Source organism: Plecotus auritus, assembly GCF_963455305.1.
Source record: "Plecotus auritus genome assembly, chromosome: 4".
NCBI lineage: Eukaryota > Metazoa > Chordata > Mammalia > Chiroptera > Vespertilionidae > Plecotus > Plecotus auritus.
In genome coordinates, this window is record NC_137775.1 from 27,237,861 (window position 1) to 27,257,241 (window position 19,381).

General features: G+C 45.8%; 1 protein-coding gene across 2 annotated transcripts in view; it reads left to right on the top strand.

Annotated features, from left to right (window-relative positions):
- Window positions 1–19,381, top strand: part of ARFGEF3 (ARFGEF family member 3) — a 149,088-nt gene that overhangs the window by 100,824 nt on the left and 28,883 nt on the right. For both annotated transcript variants that reach the window (XM_080665273.1, XM_080665274.1), the window contains exons 13-21: window positions 4,241–4,407; window positions 5,384–5,549; window positions 9,309–9,416; window positions 9,746–9,961; window positions 10,123–10,233; window positions 12,536–12,686; window positions 13,285–13,605; window positions 15,391–15,524; window positions 18,710–18,855. In XM_080665273.1, coding sequence (XP_080521399.1) covers window positions 4,241–4,407; window positions 5,384–5,549; window positions 9,309–9,416; window positions 9,746–9,961; window positions 10,123–10,233; window positions 12,536–12,686; window positions 13,285–13,605; window positions 15,391–15,524; window positions 18,710–18,855 — 1,520 coding nt within the window. The remainder of the gene's footprint in view (window positions 1–4,240; window positions 4,408–5,383; window positions 5,550–9,308; window positions 9,417–9,745; window positions 9,962–10,122; window positions 10,234–12,535; window positions 12,687–13,284; window positions 13,606–15,390; window positions 15,525–18,709; window positions 18,856–19,381) is intronic.

Here is a 19,381-nt window from a genome sequence, read left to right on the forward strand (position 1 = left end):
CAAGGAGGGGATCAACGACAAGTATTAGAATAAGGGATGCTCCTGGTATTCTTCTGACTTAGAAAATGCAAGGGTTTTAGGAAGTGTGGGCAAAGACCAATGTATATATTTTCTATTATCTCAGGGTAGTACAGAAAGAAAACAATTAATGGGTGCAAAAATTTTATGGCAGAAATAAATGATTGTCTGACCCCAGGGTGGTCAATGGCACCTCCCCCTAAAATTCAAGGATCCCTTGACCATAGAATACTGAGGTGAAGCTAGAGCAAATCTTTACATTTCTGTTTTTGTGCCTTTCAAATCAATACTTACAGTACATGCAGAACTGGGCTTGAGTGAATAGTTTTGTGGCCAGAATGTAGTCCCATACATGTCGCAAACTGCTCCAATTTTAGAGGCCTATCAAATGTCCCATCACACTCAATATGTTGTGACATTAATTTTTATACATAGAAATAAATACAGTGAAAAGAGACATCAAAATCTTTTGGTTGTTTGCAAATATAGTTTTTCGTAATTGTCTGTAACTATGTTAGTCATTTGTCTTTTAACTGTAGTGACCTCCACAGTGTTTTCACCAGTTAGGAGTTGGTCTATTTCCAAATTACAGACTCTCCACTCTGTGGTCCTGCTGCCAATAGGCTAATTCTCCTCAGTGCCCACTGTGGCTTAATGGGTCACGTTGACTGGCATTGTGGGTCAGCCAAAGCCTGGTCCACCTCTGAACTGAGGCAGTGCTCTCCCTCCCCTTGCAAGTGTCACCTCCAAGATGGAAGATTTGTAAACAAGAAACATCTGTACCCATTTGAGACAAGGGAGATGACAGATTTCCTTTGTTCACCCAAGAGAAAGTTATGAAAGTGTAAAGAGGAGAAGGGGAGAAGGCAAAGTCTCCCTGAGTCCCCGGCTCTGAAGTCATTATTTGACATCAGATTCCATCTGTACCAGTTACCAGCTCTGTGAGCATGGGCGAGTCCTTACGCTCTCTATGCATCAGATTCCCTAGCGGTAATGTCAGATGATGGGATACTTACCTTGTGTATTCTGAAGAGTACACTGTGTTAAGAGTTTTACATGTATTAAATAATGTAATGCTTATAATAGCTCCAGAGGGTAGGTTGTATTATCCCACAGGCAGTAGTGCATGTGGTAAGATCCAGTCAGAGAGTGGGCCATCTGAGCTAGTGCCGTCAGAGTCATAGAACATTGGGTGGGGTGACTTGATTCAGAGAGTATTACTGTGAGAATCAATTATGGGACAGAATGATGGATGATAATAGTTGTCAAGGGTGTAAAAGCACCTGTGGTTGGGTGAGTTGTCCATCTAGAGGCTAAAGTTGTGCAGGATATTGGCAAGAAGTTTCAGGGTGAAGAGGAAATCAAAGTCATCAGTGACTAAGGATGTGTCTGTCATGTCACAAATGAGAGTTTTAAGGGAGGGTGGGCATATGGCCAGATGGTATGAGCCTCAAGGGTCTGTATGTTTGACAGATTTAATAAAGGAAGGAAGAGCATATTTTTGGATGCAGGGTTAGGGAATAACTAGTCTTAACAAAATTTTCATCCAACACACTGGCATTTGTGGAATATCCTATGTAATAAAACCCTAATATGCAAATCGATCAAACAGGGAAACAACCCATCGCTATGACATGTACTGACCACCAGGGGGCAGACGCTCAACGCAGGAGCTGCCCCCTGGTAGTCAGTGTGCTCCCACAGGGGGAGCTCCTCTCAGCCAGAAGCCGGGCTCGTGGTTGGAGAGCACAGTGGTGGTGGTGGTGGGAACCTCTCCCGCCTCTGCTGCAGGCGGGCGGTAAGGAGAGAAGGGTCCTGGACTTCGAGAGGGATATCTGACTGCCGGCTTAGGCCTGACCCCCCTCCCCCACCACCGCAGACAGATATCCTCCAAGGGGTCCTGGACTGCGAGGGGGTGCAGGATGAGCCCCCCACCCCAGTGCCTGAATGTCATGCACCGGGCCTCTAGTGATAATATAAAGACAAACTAAAAACCAAAAAAATACACATCCAGAGATTAGCTCTAAAATATATTGGTGTCCTTTCTTGGAGTCATTTTCCAGCATTTATGTGTATCTACAATAATAATAATAATAATAATAATAATAATAACTCACACTAACATAGCACTTCCTGGATGCATCGTGTTAAGAGTTTTACATTACATGTATTAATTAATTTAATGCTTATAATAGCTCCAGAGGGTGGGTTGTAGTATCCTCATTTTACAGATGAGAAAACTGAGGCAGAGGGAGGTTAAGTGGTAAGTTATCCAAGGTACATAGCTGCGAAGTGGGGATGCCAGGCCATCAACAGTCTGGTTCCAGAGACCATGCTCTTACTCATCACATGCATCACACCAGGGGGCGTGGGAGGATGGAGGGGTGGCTGAATGGCTGGGTAAATCAGAGATGCAGTTTGAGAACACAAAAACCTCTGCAGTTGTTTTGTCCTGGTGAAAAACCAATCACAGGCTGAAAAACTGTAGCTCAGCCACTGTGAGATGGGTTTTCCAAGTCCTGACAGATGGGTACACATGGGAAGCCGGCATGTCATTGACCCCTGGAAATCTACACTAAGGAAACAAACTCCAGTAGAGACTGGTATGCCAAAATGTATATGATAGTATTTCACAGCAAAAATGTTAGGAATAATCTAATGCCCCCAAATAAGGGAAAAATTAAATGAGTACATCCATTTATATTATGTAGCCATTAAAAATTATGTTTTCAAATAATATTTAATGATATGGATAATGCTCATAATATAATTTTTAAAGGATTCAAAATGAATATCAAAATGTTAATTCTTATCTCAGAATGGTATTTTACAGGTGATTTTCATTTTCTTCTTTGTATCTTTTTCCAAAGAACTAAAAAAATTTTTCTTATTACTTTTATCATCAGAAAATTAGAATCATAGACTTAAAGAAATTTGTTCTCAAGAAAATCATACAATGTGATTACAAAGGTTTAAAAAATTAATGGTTCCCAGTATGTTGAATGGGTAGAAGAATATTCTTATGCATAGTGGGTAGGAGAAAAGATTGGTATAAAACTATTTGGGAGGTATGTTGGCCATATCTATCAATATATGTCTTTGTTCTTAGGAATTTATCCCACAGATACCCTTATAGAAGTACTAAAAGTTATTTCATCCTTTCAGCCCTTTTCGTAAAGAACACCTTAATGACGGAGTGAGAGAATGAACTTCATAGAACACTGGAAAAAACAATAGCCAGAATAAACTGAAAGTTGTAGTTCCTATAGTTTGTCACCCCAAATTTGAGGACTACTATTGCTTTTAGAAAAGTATATAATTATGAGTTACTGCACTAAGCATCCTCCATGCATTAGTGCATCTAGTTCTCATAGCAAACTTGTTCATTCATTCTTATTCATTCAGTGAATATTTTTGAGGCTCCACTATATGCCAGGTGCTGTTCTAGGCACTGGAGATTCATTCTCTAGTGAACAAAAGTAACAAAGTCCCACCCTCTCACAGATCTTACATAACAGTAGATAACAGTAGTGGTGGCAGACAATAAACAAATTATATATTAATATAATGCTGGGTAGAATAAATGCCATTGAGGCATTGAAAAAAATTCTGGGTGAGGAGGAAGAATATCGCAGGGAGAAGTAGGTGGAGGAGTGTTATTATAGATGGAGTTGAAAGGGAGGGTCTCTGAAACCTGAAAAAATTGAGGGAGCAAGTCATCTAGAGATGTGAGGAGACCATTCTGGGAGGTGGGGGAAACAAATGCAAAGGCCCTGAGGCTGGCCCAGGCTCGGTGAGGTCAAGGAACACAGGTCAGGTGGCTGTAGTGAGGAGAAGGAGAAGGAGAGGGAAGTTGGGTTTTATTTGATTGTGTTGGGAAGCCATGGAAGGCTTTGAGCAGGAACTACACGTAGTCAAATACTCTGACCATTTCTGGGTAAAAAGTTGCGATTTAGAGGGTCTTGGTGATTTTACCAAAGTAGCTGGTGAGTAGCACATAAAGATTTGCCCAGGTAGGTGGACTCCAGACTGTATGCTCTGCCCCATCAGGCTGGAGCATGTCACTGTTCCCAGAAATATGCCTTGCTGGGTGTCGTCGTTTTACAGATATGTCCTACGCGACACATGTGCCTGTCACGAGGATTGCTCCCTGGCTGGCTGTAAGCAAGGCTGGCAAGTGCACTGCTTGCAGCCCCTCAGGTCTCTTGGTCCTCTCCCTTAGGCATGATGCACTCCCCCGGATTTGACGGGAACAGCAGCCTCAGCCTGCAGATGCTGATGAACGCGGACAGCCTGTACACGGCAGCGCACTGCGCTCTGCTCCTCAACCTGAAGCTCTCCCATGGCGACTACTACCGGAAGCGGCCAGCCCTGGCGCCTGGCATGATGGTGAGTGTGCGCTGTCCACCCTGACCCTGCGAGGACAAGCGGTGGCCTCTGTGCTGGAATGCCGAGCGTCAGTGCCCTGTGAGGGATGGCGCTGTGGAGGGCAGAAAAAGATGTGAAGGTTTGTACAGTGCAGTGAGCGCAGACTCACCCCCTTGCTCCAGAGAGTGCAGGACCCCAAGTGCCTGGAAACAGCTGTCTGCCCGTGGCCCATTAATTTCATCTGGTGGCACTATTCAACACACACATAAGACATCTTCCAAAACACATGATCAGCAGATTAAGTAGCAGCAGAAGATGTGCAGGGAATGGTCCCTTTTGCTGAAAATGAAGGTGTCTTTTACAAAAACTTTTCATTGTCTTCTAAAATGTGCCTAGACCTCCTCGGGTGATCCGGAGCTAAGCTTACTCATTGCCAACAACAAAGCACCTCCTATAAGGTATGGGGGAGAAGGATGGTGCTTATCCTGTGGTCGGATCTCCTGCCCCAGCAAAGCCACTTTGTGGTGTACCCTAATGTCAGTTCCTAAGCCTAATCCATGGAGCTGTGTGAACGGTATCAGCGATCGTTTGTCTGCTTCATAAAGTGTAGGTTCCCAAGGATCAGTGGTGGCTTCATGCGTGTAAGTATCTCTTGAAACACCCATGATTTTTCAGGGAGCTCATTCCAGCTCAGCTGCTGCTGTTGGGCAGCAAGAAGAAGCCCTGTTCTGTGCAGTTTCTAATCCTCCCACACATCAAAGAGTGAAAAATATAAAATGTGGTGTTCCTAATCCTTCAACAGGGTTTCTTAAAAAGATACAAATGAAAGTAACTTCATGAAGTTTGGGACTTCTCCATCTCCTACCTTTAATCAACAAGGTTTTGTTTTTCCAAAAGCGTTGGTTCAGGGGACGTGGGGAGTGAAGAGACAGTGGAAGAGCCTGTTTGCTTGCAGGGGGTCCGATTTGGTCATTTTCTCCTGTGATCTTCTCTGTAGAAAGAGTTCATGAAGCAGGTCCAGACCAGCGGGGTGCTGATGATCTTCTCCCAGGCCTGGATCGAGGAACTCTACCATCAGGTGCTCGACAGAAACATGCTGGGAGAAGCTGGCTACTGGGGCAGCCCCGAGGACAACAGCCTCCCCCTCATCACCATGCTGACTGGTCAGTGGCCCCTTACACAGCTCCGTGCCACTCGGGTGGGAGGGCTCACTCTTCAAATCCCCTTTCAGAGCAGTAATGGTGTTTGATTCAATCAGACCTTAACATGGCACCCACAAGACTGCCCGGGCCGATGGTGACAATTTGAGAGAAGGGTCATGAATTTACCTCGCAAGAGTGTACTGTCCTTTTTCCATGTGGGACTCCGCGGAGCTCACTGTGCCACACTAGATACGAACTTACTTAGCACCTATGCCTGTTGGTGGAAAACTATAGGCCTCTTCTGGGATATGAAGTACTTTCTGGGCACAAAGCCCAGAATTATTCCTGGAAATTCTCATGTACTAGTAGATACTATTATCTGTATTATGCTAGATCCTTCATTGCTCCTGGAAATTTGCCAGTAATGTAAAATGATTGATTTTAAACTTGGTTTCATTCCCATTTCTTGTCTATATCAGAGGTCCTCCTCTCTTTTCCCATTGGTACCAGAATTAAAAATAATGCCAAGTAGCCTGGCCAGAATGGCTCAGTTGGTTGAAGCATTGTCCCTTCGTGCACCAAAAGGTTGTGGGCTTGATCCCCAGTTGGAGCAGGGCACATATGGGAGGCAACCGATTGATGTTTCTCTCACATAGACGTTTCTCTCTCTTTCTCCCTTCCTCTCTCTCTAAAGTCAATAAGACATATCCTCGGGTGAGGATTTTAAAAAAAATTTAATGTCAAGTAGTTGCCCAGCATCTTTGTCTTCAGTGTCCAGAGTTTTTAAAACCCTACTTAACTATCAGAAATTTCACATGAGAGCATCGTGGGGTATGGTCATAAAGAAAGTTTTTGGCAAAAGCAGCCATTCATGTCATTGCATGGCTTAACCATGATGTCAGGTAAAGGTCAGGGAGGGCTCAAAAGTTTGGTCTAGTCCAGGGGTGGGCAAACTTTTTGACTCGAAGGCCACAATGGGTTCTTAAACTGGACCGGAGGGCCAGAACAAAAGCATGGATGGAGTGTTTGTGTGAACTAATATAAATTCAAAGTAAAGGAGCGGAGGGGAGAGCAAGAGAACCGGATAGAATAGCCGGATCCGGCCCGCGGGCCGTAGTTTGCCCAAGGCTGGTCTAGTCATTAGTAGCCTTGATAAATTAGCTCCCCAGGCTTGTCCTATATTTGACCTGAGTTGCCAGACTGGTTTCTGAGCTGAGCGATGCCGTCCTGGCTCCAGCTGATAGGTTATGTAGAGTATGGCCCCACATAGACACCTTCCTGTCCTCTCTGTAGTGCCACATGTCCTCACACAGCTTCCCGTGGCTCTGCACCGGGCAGGGCACACTGACAGGAAGGAGCAGAACTGGGCTGGGCAGCATGGTCCAGCGAGGAGGCAGGATCTGTTGTCTAAAGGGTGTGTTACATTGGTATTGGAGGCTCTCACAAAGGTGGCGGAGTTGACAGGTGAAATCCAGCAATGAAAAATTTGGGGGCTATTTAGGAATTAGGTAATCAAAGCATAGAGGAAGGTCTCTCTGCAGCAAGCAGAGTCCTGGTCATTGTCTGGTATTTGGAACTTTGATTCCAGAACTAGGAGGGAATTTGGGGGAAGCAAGGCTAGGTCCTAAGCCATGAGGATCAGGATCACTGGAGCAATTTATGTTTTATTAATCATGATAACATTTACATCCATTTGAAAAATACAAATTCTTCAATATGTGAGACTTTTATTCATTCTACCCATAAGTAGTCCTTGGTTTCCATCTGCTTCATAAACTCCCTTCAGCGGGGATTAAAGGTACTGCCCAGAGCTTAGAAGTGCCTTGGAATTTGGGTGGGGATCCTAAGCCTGCCAGGTTTAATTTTAAAAGACCATAGTTTGTGCCAAAATTAATCTCTTACCTGAACCTTAATAAAAGAAGTCATTCAGCAGATGTAGAAATGAACAAATAACAAGCTATTCATAGTCACCATATTCATCAGTCATCACTGTTAATCAGCCATCTCTTTTATAACAGTAAGCTTAATTGCTATGTCCATAGGAAAGTTATCTAACTTAGATTAATGATAGAAAAGCACTTTCCATAAGAATTAGACCAAATTAGGCTCTGTAATTCTTTGTAGCAAATTCCAGTTATGAAATGACAAATTCCAGTTATAAAATGACAAGTGAATTCAGCAATTAACCTAGAGTTTGGTTACTATTGCAGCCATCTGATCATCAACACTGTCCTAACTGTGGCCATTCCTGGTGTCATGTCTAAGTGTCCTATATAATCGTGGAATCTTGGTGATCAGATCAACTTGACATTACTTGAATTCGTCAGTTCTTTACCTAGCACGCAGGAAACATGATAACTTTGATAAATGGCCATTTCTGGTGAATGTCATTAGACTGACCACACGTCATATTAATTTCAGTGAAACTGGTCTGTTCCTACTTTGGTTGTAATGTAGATTTTCCCCTGCCTTCCTCCCTGGATGTTATTAAGATATGATTGACATATGATACTGGATTAGTCCAAGATGTACACATAATGATTTGATATATGTCTATATTGTACAGTGATCACCATAATAAATTTAGTTTACATCAGACACCTCATGTAGTTACAATTTTTTTTCTTGTGATGAGAACTTTTAAGATTTACCCTCTTAGCAACTTTCAAAGAGATTTGTTGCCAGAAGTCTGTAGGCTTCTTGGAGTCACTGTAAGACTCAAAAATGTAACTAAATGATTTTCAAACACCATCCTGTTGGGTTGAGGGTGAAGTCCAGGAATAAACCTATGCTACTCTCTTTTCCCATTGCGTTCAGCTGTGTTAGTTGCATTCAAGTACATATGCTTCCACTCCATGGTTACTTCCTGTTTACTGAGGAACTTGGGGCCCTGAGAACGGAGTACCTGACTCCAGGCTACTAGGCTAACTTAATTCAGAGCCAAGGCTGAAGCCCAGCATTCTCAACCCCAAGCCAGTTTCTTCTTGCCAGCATGTTAGGGATTGGTTCGTTGAGCTAATTTTGTAGATGAGAGTTTAACAAAAATTTAAACAAGGTGCATTAGGATCCCATATTGAGCTGGAGTGTGGTGTCATGGAAAGAGGCCTAGATGGGAGTCAGAAGATGTGACTACTGAACCTAAATCCTTCCTTGACCAGCCTCCTGGCTTGGGCAATTTATCTACTTTGAGTATTTATTTCCTCCTCTTTGACATAGGAAAAGCAATACCTACTCTGCCCATGTACCTGAAGTTGTTGGGAAAATCTAATGAAAAAAGTGTTGCATCCTCACACTTTGAAAATTGTAAAATATTATTATTGTTAAGATATTATTATAGTACTATGAAATCAGGTTATACAATCATCTCACCAAAGAGTTTTATTTTATTCTTCATATTTATGAGGAAGCTCTGAAAGACAAATCCATGTTGAGGTATCATTTATATATAAAACTTGGGGATAATACCAATGTTTTGAATGTAAGTATTCAAAGATCATACTATTCTAAAAAAATAAATTTTTAACAACAGAAATAGCAGTCTATCTTTTTTTTTTTCAATTAAAAAAATATACAGCATCCTAAAGAAGAATGCTCTGGCAATGAAAGAAAACTATACTGAATGAAACAAAATTTTTAATATTTTGATAAAAGGTTGCTGCATACTTGTTACATAACAGATCCAAGGGATATTTATTGGGGAAAAAATAAATATTGTGGTGGCCACTTGTTTTTGACTAGACTGTGCTATTCAAGGAAAACGTTGCTGTTTTTTCTTGGCAGATATTGATGGCTTAGAGAGCAGCGCAATTGGGGGCCAGCTGATGGCCTCCGCTTCCACAGAGTCTCCTTTCACCCAGAGCAGGAGGATCGATGACTCCACAGTAGCAGGTAAGGGCCTTGAGTTTATGAATATACATACATCACATGTGGCACTAGCAATTAAATCATTATTGGCAGTTTCCAGTGCTGACATAAATGAATTAAGGTTTTGTCTTTGCAGAACAAGTGCCTGGTGGAAGTTACTTAGCATCATGCAGCTGACGATGGAGCATTCATTATTTATAAGCACAAAGTGCAATCCATTAAACTCTATTTCCTGTAGTAGAATCGCACACAGCTCAGCATTGCTATCTTGATGGTCAAAGAATCCCGTGCTGTCATTCATTGCCAGGTTGTTTTTGTCTCCAAAAAGTGACCCATTCCCCTTCACATTCTAGGTGTGGCATTTGCTCGCTATATTCTGGTTGGCTGCTGGAAGAACTTGATTGATACTTTATCAACCCCCCTGACTGGCCGCATGGCGGGGAGCTCCAAAGGGCTGGCCTTCATTCTAGGAGCTGAAGGCATCAAAGAGCAGAACCAGAAAGAACGCGATGCCATCTGCATGAGCCTGGATGGGCTGCGGAAAGCGGCGCGGCTGAGCTGTGCTCTAGGTATTGGCGGGAGGAGAATTTGTGACCCAGGCCTGAGGGGTGTACCTGCGGAACACATTGGGAATGGCCTAGTGGGAAAGAAGTCTTTTAGGAGAGTTCTGCCAGGTGGATGGCTAGGGAATAGACTCAATTAAGGGATAACTTGTTTGTTTCCTCTAAAGGAGTTGCAGCTAACTGTGCCTCGGCCCTTGCCCAAATGGCAGCTGCCTCCTGTGTCCAGGAAGAGAAAGAGGACAAGGAAGTCCAAGAACCCAGTGATGCCATAGCACAAGGTAACAGCTGACAGGCCAGAGTCCACCTGGTGTCTTATGTGTGGTGTGCACACACATGCACGTGCAAGAGCAGGCCATTCCGTGTGTGATACATGGCATAGGTTTACCACTAATCATGAGATCCCACTGGGTCGTAGGCTTGGGTCTGTTTTACAGGGATGATCTAACAAACTTCTTACAGCAGAGGTGGGTATAAGGCCCACAAAATCCTTTGGTCTGGCCAAAGGGGTGAGTTAATTAAATGTTTGATCAAATATACCAGGCTAATTTTTAAGCTGATAATTTTGTATGGCCCATGAATGATGTTATAAATATCCAAATGGCCCTTGGCATAAAGTAGGTTCCCCACCCCTGGCTTACAGAGATCCCTCTGAATACCAGAAACATAATGGCCTCTGGCAATCAGGAAAGTTCACTTGGCTGCTCACAGGTGTTGTGTAGGACACCAGAGGTCCAACAGCTGAGCTAGTAAAACCTCATCTGGCCACTGGCTTTGGCACCTCACAGAGTGTACATTTGAGGACATTGTAGGTTACAGCGGAGAAGACCGAGTGGCCAGTTTCTGAAGGGGGAAATCAAACAGATGGAGGAACTCCCTGAGAGGAGGCACAGGAAGACGGCTCTTTTGAGAAAAACTTGAGCTTTGTGAACTCAGAGGAGAGTTGATTTTTATTTAATCAGTTAGTTAATGAAGTGGTTGATTACCTAAGTACTAGAGGCCCAATGCACGAATTCATGCACCAGTGGGGTCCCTCGGCCTAGCCTGTGGGATTGGCTGAAACCAGCTCTCTGACATGCCCCGAGGGGTCCTGGATTGTGAGAGGGTGCAGGCCAGGCCGAGGGGCCACACCAATGCACAATTGGGGCCGGGGAGGGACCGTGGGAGGGCTCCAGGATATGTCCGGCCCTTCTCACTCAGTCCTGATCAGCCAGACCCCAGCAGCAAGCTAACCTACGGTCAGAGCTTCTGCCCCCTGGTGGTCAGTGCACATCATAGCAAGTGGTTGAGCGGCCTTAGAATATCATTAGCATATTGCTCTTTGATTGGTTGAACGGAAGACCGGATGACCAGACACTTAGCATATTAGGCTTTTATTAAATAGGGTAAGGAAAGAGGATGGCCTTCCTAATGAGGAAGATAAATGGCAAACAGCCAACAGAAGGAAAAATGGGAAGCTTGGTCCAATGTATGCAAATGCTATGTATCAGGTATATAAAGTAAGCTAGTAACAGGAACATTGGGCACATTTTTAAAAGCTGAGAAAAACAGGCTGGGCACTGTTCCTCAAACTTGAACGTTATATATAGACCCATATGAAAGCAAAGCAGTGCTCACAGATCCCAGTATTAACTGGAAAAGGGTATCACAATTGTACTTAATATGTACAACCATAAATTATATAAAAATCCTTACATTTAAAGTTTTACAGCTATAAAATGAAAACTAATATTAAAATTATATACAAATAAAAAAATCAATATCAGATCCATGTGACGAATGATGCTTTGCTAAAAGTCAATTTGCTCCTTGCAGCAGGAATACTGTTCAACTTCCTCTGACGTGAGCGTGCTGTATTTCTGGGTTCTGCCTCATCACTCATGGTCCCACCAGGGCTGTCTTCCAACAATTTGACACCCTTATTCATGGAGAACATCATCATTTGACCTTGTCTTGGCATTTTGCATAATTGACTTCTAAGTCACCTTCTGCATTCTTTCTCATTAATATCCTACAATAAAAAATTATTACTTGAAGGTCACAAATATAAATGTAAACTCAAGGAATGAAATGATATGGTAATTTTCAGTTATAAAGCCGTCATTGTGATATTCAGAGCATATCACATAGGTTGTTAGGTGATCATCATGAAGGCATAACATTAAATCTCAGAACTTGCAGAACATCAAGAATTCCCCTGTATTATTACTTTGAGTACACATGGGCAGGGAAGGGTCTGGGCTCAGATGGCTTTAGCTGGGGTCAGCACATGAAGCCTGTCCCCACTGCTGTGCCTGATCCAGAGCCCAGGGGTGGGCCTGGAGGAACTGTACCTACCAGCTCAGATTCCATCCAACTTCTGATGTCCCAGAGCTGGAGTCTCCAGTGTCTGTGGGGCCCGAGGGCTAGGGAGTTTGCATGATGAACCACAAGGACCTGCCATTGAGGAACTTGCAGCCAATCTTGTCTACTATTTCCCTTTGCCCTTGCATGATAGCACATTTCTTCCTCTCCATCCATTCTCTCTCCCTTTCTGTCTCCCTCACTCAGAATGCTATTTTAATGAATGTCTTTCTGACACAGTGAAACTAAAAGTGGAGCAGAAACTGGAGCAGATCGGGAAGCTGCAGGGGGTATGGCTGCACACAGCCCACGTCTTGTGCATGGACGCCATCCTCAGTGTAGGCCTGGAGATGGGAAGTCACAACCCGGACTGCTGGCCACACGTGTTCAGGTGCATGGCGGGATCCCCACCCCGCATGGCACCCACCCTGCCATGGGATCCTGGGGGTGATGGAAAGGGTAAACTCCGGGGTCTGCAGCACTTAAACAGAGGGAATAGTTCAGAGTTTGGATAAACCCCAAGTGAGAGATTAAAAAAAGAAGAGGGACTAGGGGCCCAATTGAATGTATGTCATAGAGAACAAAGTGATAGGATTCAGAAGATTGTGAATAGATTATTGGCATTGTCTAGGGGAGGCAAATATGTTTTATAAAGGAAGAAAAACCAATTTCTTAAATAGTGGATGATAAAAGCCATGTCAGTTAATGAATACTATGTGGATCTCAAAGATGGTCATTTGTCAGCAATATAACATTGCTGCATGTTTGTTAATGTCTTCTCCATTTAAAGAAGGATGTTGGATAGCTTACATGGAGACACAAAATACAAGAGGGGAGCGAGGCAGGGAGTGGCTCTCCCCGGAGGAAGGAGGAAACCGGGGAGCGCTATAACACTGGCAGAATTTCCTTTGTGTCTCAGTGTGGGATTTGCAGAGCTGGTCCGGTTGAGCTGCGACTGTTACCAGCTGCTTGTGTGTGACTCTCTCTAGGGTGTGTGAGTATGTGGGCACGCTGGAGCACACCCACTTCCGTGATGGCACCCCTCAGCCCCCCATGACCATCAGCCAGCCCCAGAAGGCCCCCGGAGGCCCTGGACTCCTTGGGGACCTGGAGTGTGAAGGCTCGCCCCCGGAGCAGAGCCTGGAGCAGGAGAGCTCCCTGAGCACCGCCCCGGTCATCCAGCCCCTCTCCATCCAAGATCTCATCAGGGAAGGCAGCCGCGGCCGGGCCTCCGACTTCCGCGGGGGCAGCCTCATGACCGGGAGCAGCGCCGCCAAGGCTGTGCTCACGCTGTCCACGCAGGCCGACAGGTGTGTGCGCACCCCTCCTCACCACACCCAGAAAGGCTGTTGGTAACATCACACCCATCTCTTCTGGTCTCAGAATCACTCCCGGGACAACCTGATTTGTTCACCAGTCATTTAAACCTCTTAATGTTTTTTCAAACATAGCTTCTGTCTCCTGCCATGCCCCACACTTAGAATGACCCGTTGTCTAATGACTACTTGGAGGCTCTGGAGGCAGGCTGCCCGGACTCCCTGACTCCAGGCAACTCCACCTTTTCATCTTGGAATCGGGTCACGAAGTAGCTCTCTCACAGGGTAGCTGTGAGGTTCAGTTAATCAGGACACTTGAAGCACTGAGGACAGAGCTTGGCAAATAGTAAAAATCCACTATTTTTATGATAATTAATATTTTAAAATCCCACACCCAGAGTGTGATATATTATTAAGTGACACTTGGATGTTGAAAGTGCTTTTGGTCACCAGTCACATGTTCTACCGCTTCACTTCACTCTCCAGACTTGGTGGCTGTGACCAGACTACCAGCACAGGTGCAGTGGGGTTTATCGGGTGAGGACGGATAGCAAGGGGGTGGAGGAGGAGAAGCGCACCCACTGGCTGGGGGCTCTGAACACCCCGGTCTTTCCTGACACCAACCAACTGCAAGGTCATGCCTGTCTAAATAGTTGCACTGAGACTCAGTTTCCCACTTCATCTACTAACCCAGTACATGTACTAACTCAGTACAATAGTCCCCCTTTTTCCTGTTTATCCAACAATGTGGCTGTGCAAGTATTTTGGGATCTGGATACAGGTGTCAGGTGGGATATAACATTCACCGCTGTTGTTTCTTACAAGGAAAGAAGTGGTTCATGAGATATAAAACCTAAATGGTATTAAAACTGGAATCACAAAACAGCAAGAAAAATGTTTGCTACAATGATTTGTGAATAATGAATTCACTGATTTGTGTCTCTCATTACTCCTTCAAAGGGGGCTTATTATTTGGTTTCTCTTAGAGACACTGTCCCTTACCCAGCACATGGCACCCCATGGGGCTGCTTGCCCTCTGTGTCACCGCAGGATTGGAGGGCAGGCACTGGGGGACCCAGTGCAGTGGAAGGCCAGCTCGCCTCATTCCTTATGTGGCCACACAGACCGAATTTGGTCCTAACATTCCGATCACCAGTGATCCTCCTCTCAGCCGTGCTGCCTGCATTCACCCCTCCTCCCTAACTGGAATGTCTGTGCCCTGCCGAGTGGAAAACAAGAGAACCTTCAAGGTCCGTTATGTTAGGGAATGTTCGTTACCCCAGTAGATACTGGAGCTCCCACCGTGTCCTGGGCCCCGGTGTCTGAGTTGGAGGGGATGAGGACAGTCCCTGCGCTCAGGGAGCTTACAGGAAGGGATCTCCTCCTCTTGTGTCCTCGGAGCCATGCCCAGTGTTATACTCATCAATGTAGCCCATCAAAAGCCTTAATTCATTTGCTGCTTTTTCTTTACTATAGCTTATGAGCTTGAAGCTAATTCTAAGGATTCCATCCCCAGTTGTTCATTTTCTGGGAGTGATACTTTGCCATCTTTCAACTTCTTGCCCATGTCTGAACTATGCCTTCGGGTACCAAGATTCTTTTTTAAATATGTTCTGTGCCCTTCAAATTAAACTCTCAGAGTTAGAGCATACTTGCACACAGTCATTAATAAAGTAGCATACATTTTATTAACCACATCCAACAAAATTACCATAATCATTCTGCCATAAAGGCTTTGCTGGATTGTTTCTAAGTAACAAGTCTTTTTGTTTCATCCAGGCTCTTTGAAGATGCTATCGATAAGTTGAACCTCATGGCTTTGGGAGGTTTTCTTTACCAGCTGAAGAAAGCATCGCAGTCCCAGCTTTTCCATTCTGTGACCGACACAGTTGATTACTCGCTAGCAATGCCAGGTAATTCTTTCCCCGAAGAAACTGTGCCACGAGATAAGCAGGGAACAGCCCAGACCTCTGATACCAGCACCCTGCCTGCAGACTTGACTCCACACTCCCTTAGCACATGGCCACCTGGCTAACTTGTCGCCTAGTATTAAGGCATGATATGTGTGTGTGAGTGAGGGGTGGGATTATTCTTTGTGAATGCCAATGTTGCTGCTGCCACTGTTACAGGTATTGCCACTGGACCTGGGCTGGGTTGTTCTGCTAAGTTTTGGGCTTGTGATGATAGAGAAATTATATGGCTACTCAGAGTGCAGATAGCTCTCATGAGAGTGGGAACCCTTCTCCATCTCACAAACCACACCACTCGCCTCAATCCAGGCAACTTGCAGAAGCCACTACTGATTCTAAACTGGACGGAGGGAGAGAAAACTGGAAGGATCAGCAGAAGCCTCATGCCACTCCTAGGAAAACTACTCTCAGGGCACACCCTTTTAATAATGGGTCGCTGTCACTGTCTCTATGCAGGAGAGATCAGATGAAGGCCAACCTGTGGAAGAGGGAATAGAATGGTACTGAATTGGCCCCTGCTCTCAAATGGGTGGCAGGCTACTCCTAAGTGCAGCTGTCCACCAACTGCCAGGTAGTTGTGCTGAAACAGTGAGCACCTTGTCCTGATGAGTCCAGGCAGAGGCACAGAGCCCTGTGACAGGTTGGCCTGCACAACCTCAGGCCCCTTCCATCTTTAGGAATCTGAAGTTCTGAGTGTAATATACTTGGCCTTTTGATCCTTACTCAGATTCTAATTTGAGAACCGTCATCCTTTCCCCACTAGTTTTTTTGTAGACTTTAAAACCTTAGCCGTACAAAGCCAACCTTCCAGAACCTCAGACCTCCAGAGCATCTCTGAGTCCAGGGAAACCTTCTGAGTCTTTTGCATTGGAGAAACCAGCAGACTCTGAGCCTACAAAAAGCAATGAGCAGGGTCAGGAAGAGGCAGCCGACCCAGGCAGAGGAAGCACTGGCCTTTAAATCAGTCAGATGTGAGTCCAAATGCTGCCTTCTTTATTTACCAGATGCATCGTCTTAGAAGTCAGCTCATCTTTCTGGCATCAGTTTACTAATCTGTAAAGTGTCAGTAATTACATTTACTTCTTAAGGTTTGCTTTCAAAATTAAAATGGTTAAAGAGGCAGTGAACCAACACAAAGTCTGAGGCAGAGTAAGCATTCCATAAGTGTCAGTGGTTATTATTACTGTCATTTTGAAGTTTATTTGATACTAGAGGCCCGGTGCACGAAATTCGTGCATGGGGGTGTGTGTCCCTCAGCCCAGCCTGCACCCTCTCCAATCCGGTGGGATCGGGCCTAAATGGGCAGTTGGACATCCCTCCCACAATCCAGGACTGCTGGCTTCCAACTGCTCGCCTGCCTGCCTTCCTGATTGCTCCTAACCGCTTCTGCCTGCCAGCCTGATCACCCCTTAACCACTCCCCTGCCAGCCTGATTGATGCCTAACTGCTCCCCTGCCAGCCTGTTTTCCCCTAACTTCCCTCCCCTGCAAGCCTGGTCACCCCTAACTGCCCTCCCCTGCAGGCCTTGTCCCTCCCAACTGCCCTCCCTTGCTGGCCATCTTGTGGTGGCCATCTTGTGTCCACATGGGGGCATGATCTTTGACCACATGGGGGCAGCCAGCTTGTGTGTTGGAGTGATGGTCAATCTGCATATTACTCTTTTATTAGATAGGATAGAGGCCTGGTGCACGGGTGGGGGCCAGCTGGTTTGCCCTGAAGGGTGTCCCGGATCAGGGTAGGGGTTCCCTTGGGGTGTGGGGCAGCCTGGGTGAGTGGCCTGTGGTGGTTTGCAGGCCGGCCACACCCCCCGGCGACCCAAGCGGAGGCCCTGGTATCTGGGGTTTATTTATCTTCTACAATTGAAACTTTGTAGCCTGGAGCAGAGCCAAGCCTTCTGCTTGCTCAGTGGCAGCAGCCATTTCTGTTAGGATTTATGTATCTTCTATAATTGAAACTTCGTAGCCTTAAGCGGAGGCCTGGGCCGGCCAGGGTGTGCGGAAAGCTTGGCTTCCTCCATCACCGGGGCAACCCTAGCCTCCTGCTCTTTCCAGCTCCGTGGCTGCCGCCATTTCTGTTTGGGTTTATGTATCTTCTATCATTGAAACTTTGTAGCCTTGAGTGGAGGCCTAGGCTGGCAAGGGCAGGCGGAAAGCTTGGCTTCCTCCATTGCCAGGGAAAACCCAAGCCTCCCTCCTGCTCTCTGTGGCCGTAGGCATCTTGGTTGGGTTTATTTGCATATTCGCTCCTGATTGGCTGGTGGGTGTGGCTTGTGGGCGTGGCTGTGGTGTAGCGGAGTGGTGGTTAATTTGCATATTACTCTTTTATTAGATAGGATGGCAAGACTAATTAAAAGCATTTTGGTTGGAAGAGCCTGATAATGGGCATTCTGTAGGCAGTAAAGGGGAAACAACAGGATATGAGCAAGAAGGGAGTGGGGACGACTAAGGTAACTGTGGCTAAGAAGTAGCAAGCGATCAGAGTGGGCAAGGACGGTACTGAAGTGAAACACAGGCTACACAGCACGTTGTTGGGTGGCAAAGGGGCCTGACTTGCTTGGCAAGGGCTTCGGAGTTGCCACGAAGGGTCGGCCAAGGGAACGATGACCATGAAGAATGATGATCACAACAGTCATGAGAATAGCCAAGCGTGTGGGTCAGGTAGTATGTGTCTGTATTAAGCACTGTATGAGCATTGTTACTTTTAAACCTTAAAATAACTTGAAGAAACAAGTTCTATTATCACCACTTTTACAATGAGAAACTGTGGACCGGAGACATAAATCACTGGTCCAATGTAACCCAACTACTAAATGGTGAAGAGAAGATTTGAGCCCAGGCAGCCTGACTCCCCAAGCCTCCTACTTACCCACTACATCCTTCTCCCTCATCGACAAGCACTGCTCACACTGTCATGGCAGCTGCTGGGAAGGTGGTGGTGAACAGGAGAGGTGCGCCCGGCCTGGTGGAGTGAACCACCTCCATCTCTCCTTTCCTCTCTTGGTTAGCACTCGCCGAATACTCCTGCTGGCCCGAGTGCAGTTCTTTCATTTTCATACTCTCCCTGTGCTTGAAAGTCAAACTCTTCCTGAGTTTGGGCTTTATGGCTTCGATGGTCTTCTCTTCTCATAGGAGAAGTGAAATCCACCCAAGACCGAAAAAGCGCCCTCCACCTGTTCCGCCTCGGGGACGCCATGCTGAGGATCGTGCGCAGCAAGTCCAGGCCGCTGCTCCACGTGATGCGCTGCTGGAGCCTGGTGGCCCCGCACCTGGTGGAGGTGAGTGCCAGGGAAGTGGGCAGCTCAGGGACTCCTTCAGCAGAGCCAGCACAGGGCTCGCCAATCGGTGTGGGGCACAGAGCACTGTGGCCACAGCGCAATAAGAAGGTTCCCATCATCTGGTCACAGCATCAAAGTTCTGTGATTATACCTCATGGCATCTGAAGAATCGCCCCAAAGGGCAGCACTGCCCTGGACTCATCCTGACCCTCTGTACAATTTGGCGAGATGTCTCACACAGCCAGTTTTCATTCTTTACGACCTGGTGCCGACCTGAGTCTGAAGCTTTATTTTTATACATGACTGTAACAATGCCTTTTGTTCCTGTCAGTCTCTCTCTTCTAATAGCTAACTATATTCTGGGCAGTACCTTCCAGGTAGGAGAACCATACCTAGTTTTCCAACAAAATTAATACTGGGACCCCCTTCACTCTCCAAAGGAAAGCAGTTCATGTGATAAATTTTATGGCAACTCACCATCTCAGTACATGATGACTGGCTACTGCTTAGTTGGTGGGAAAATTGT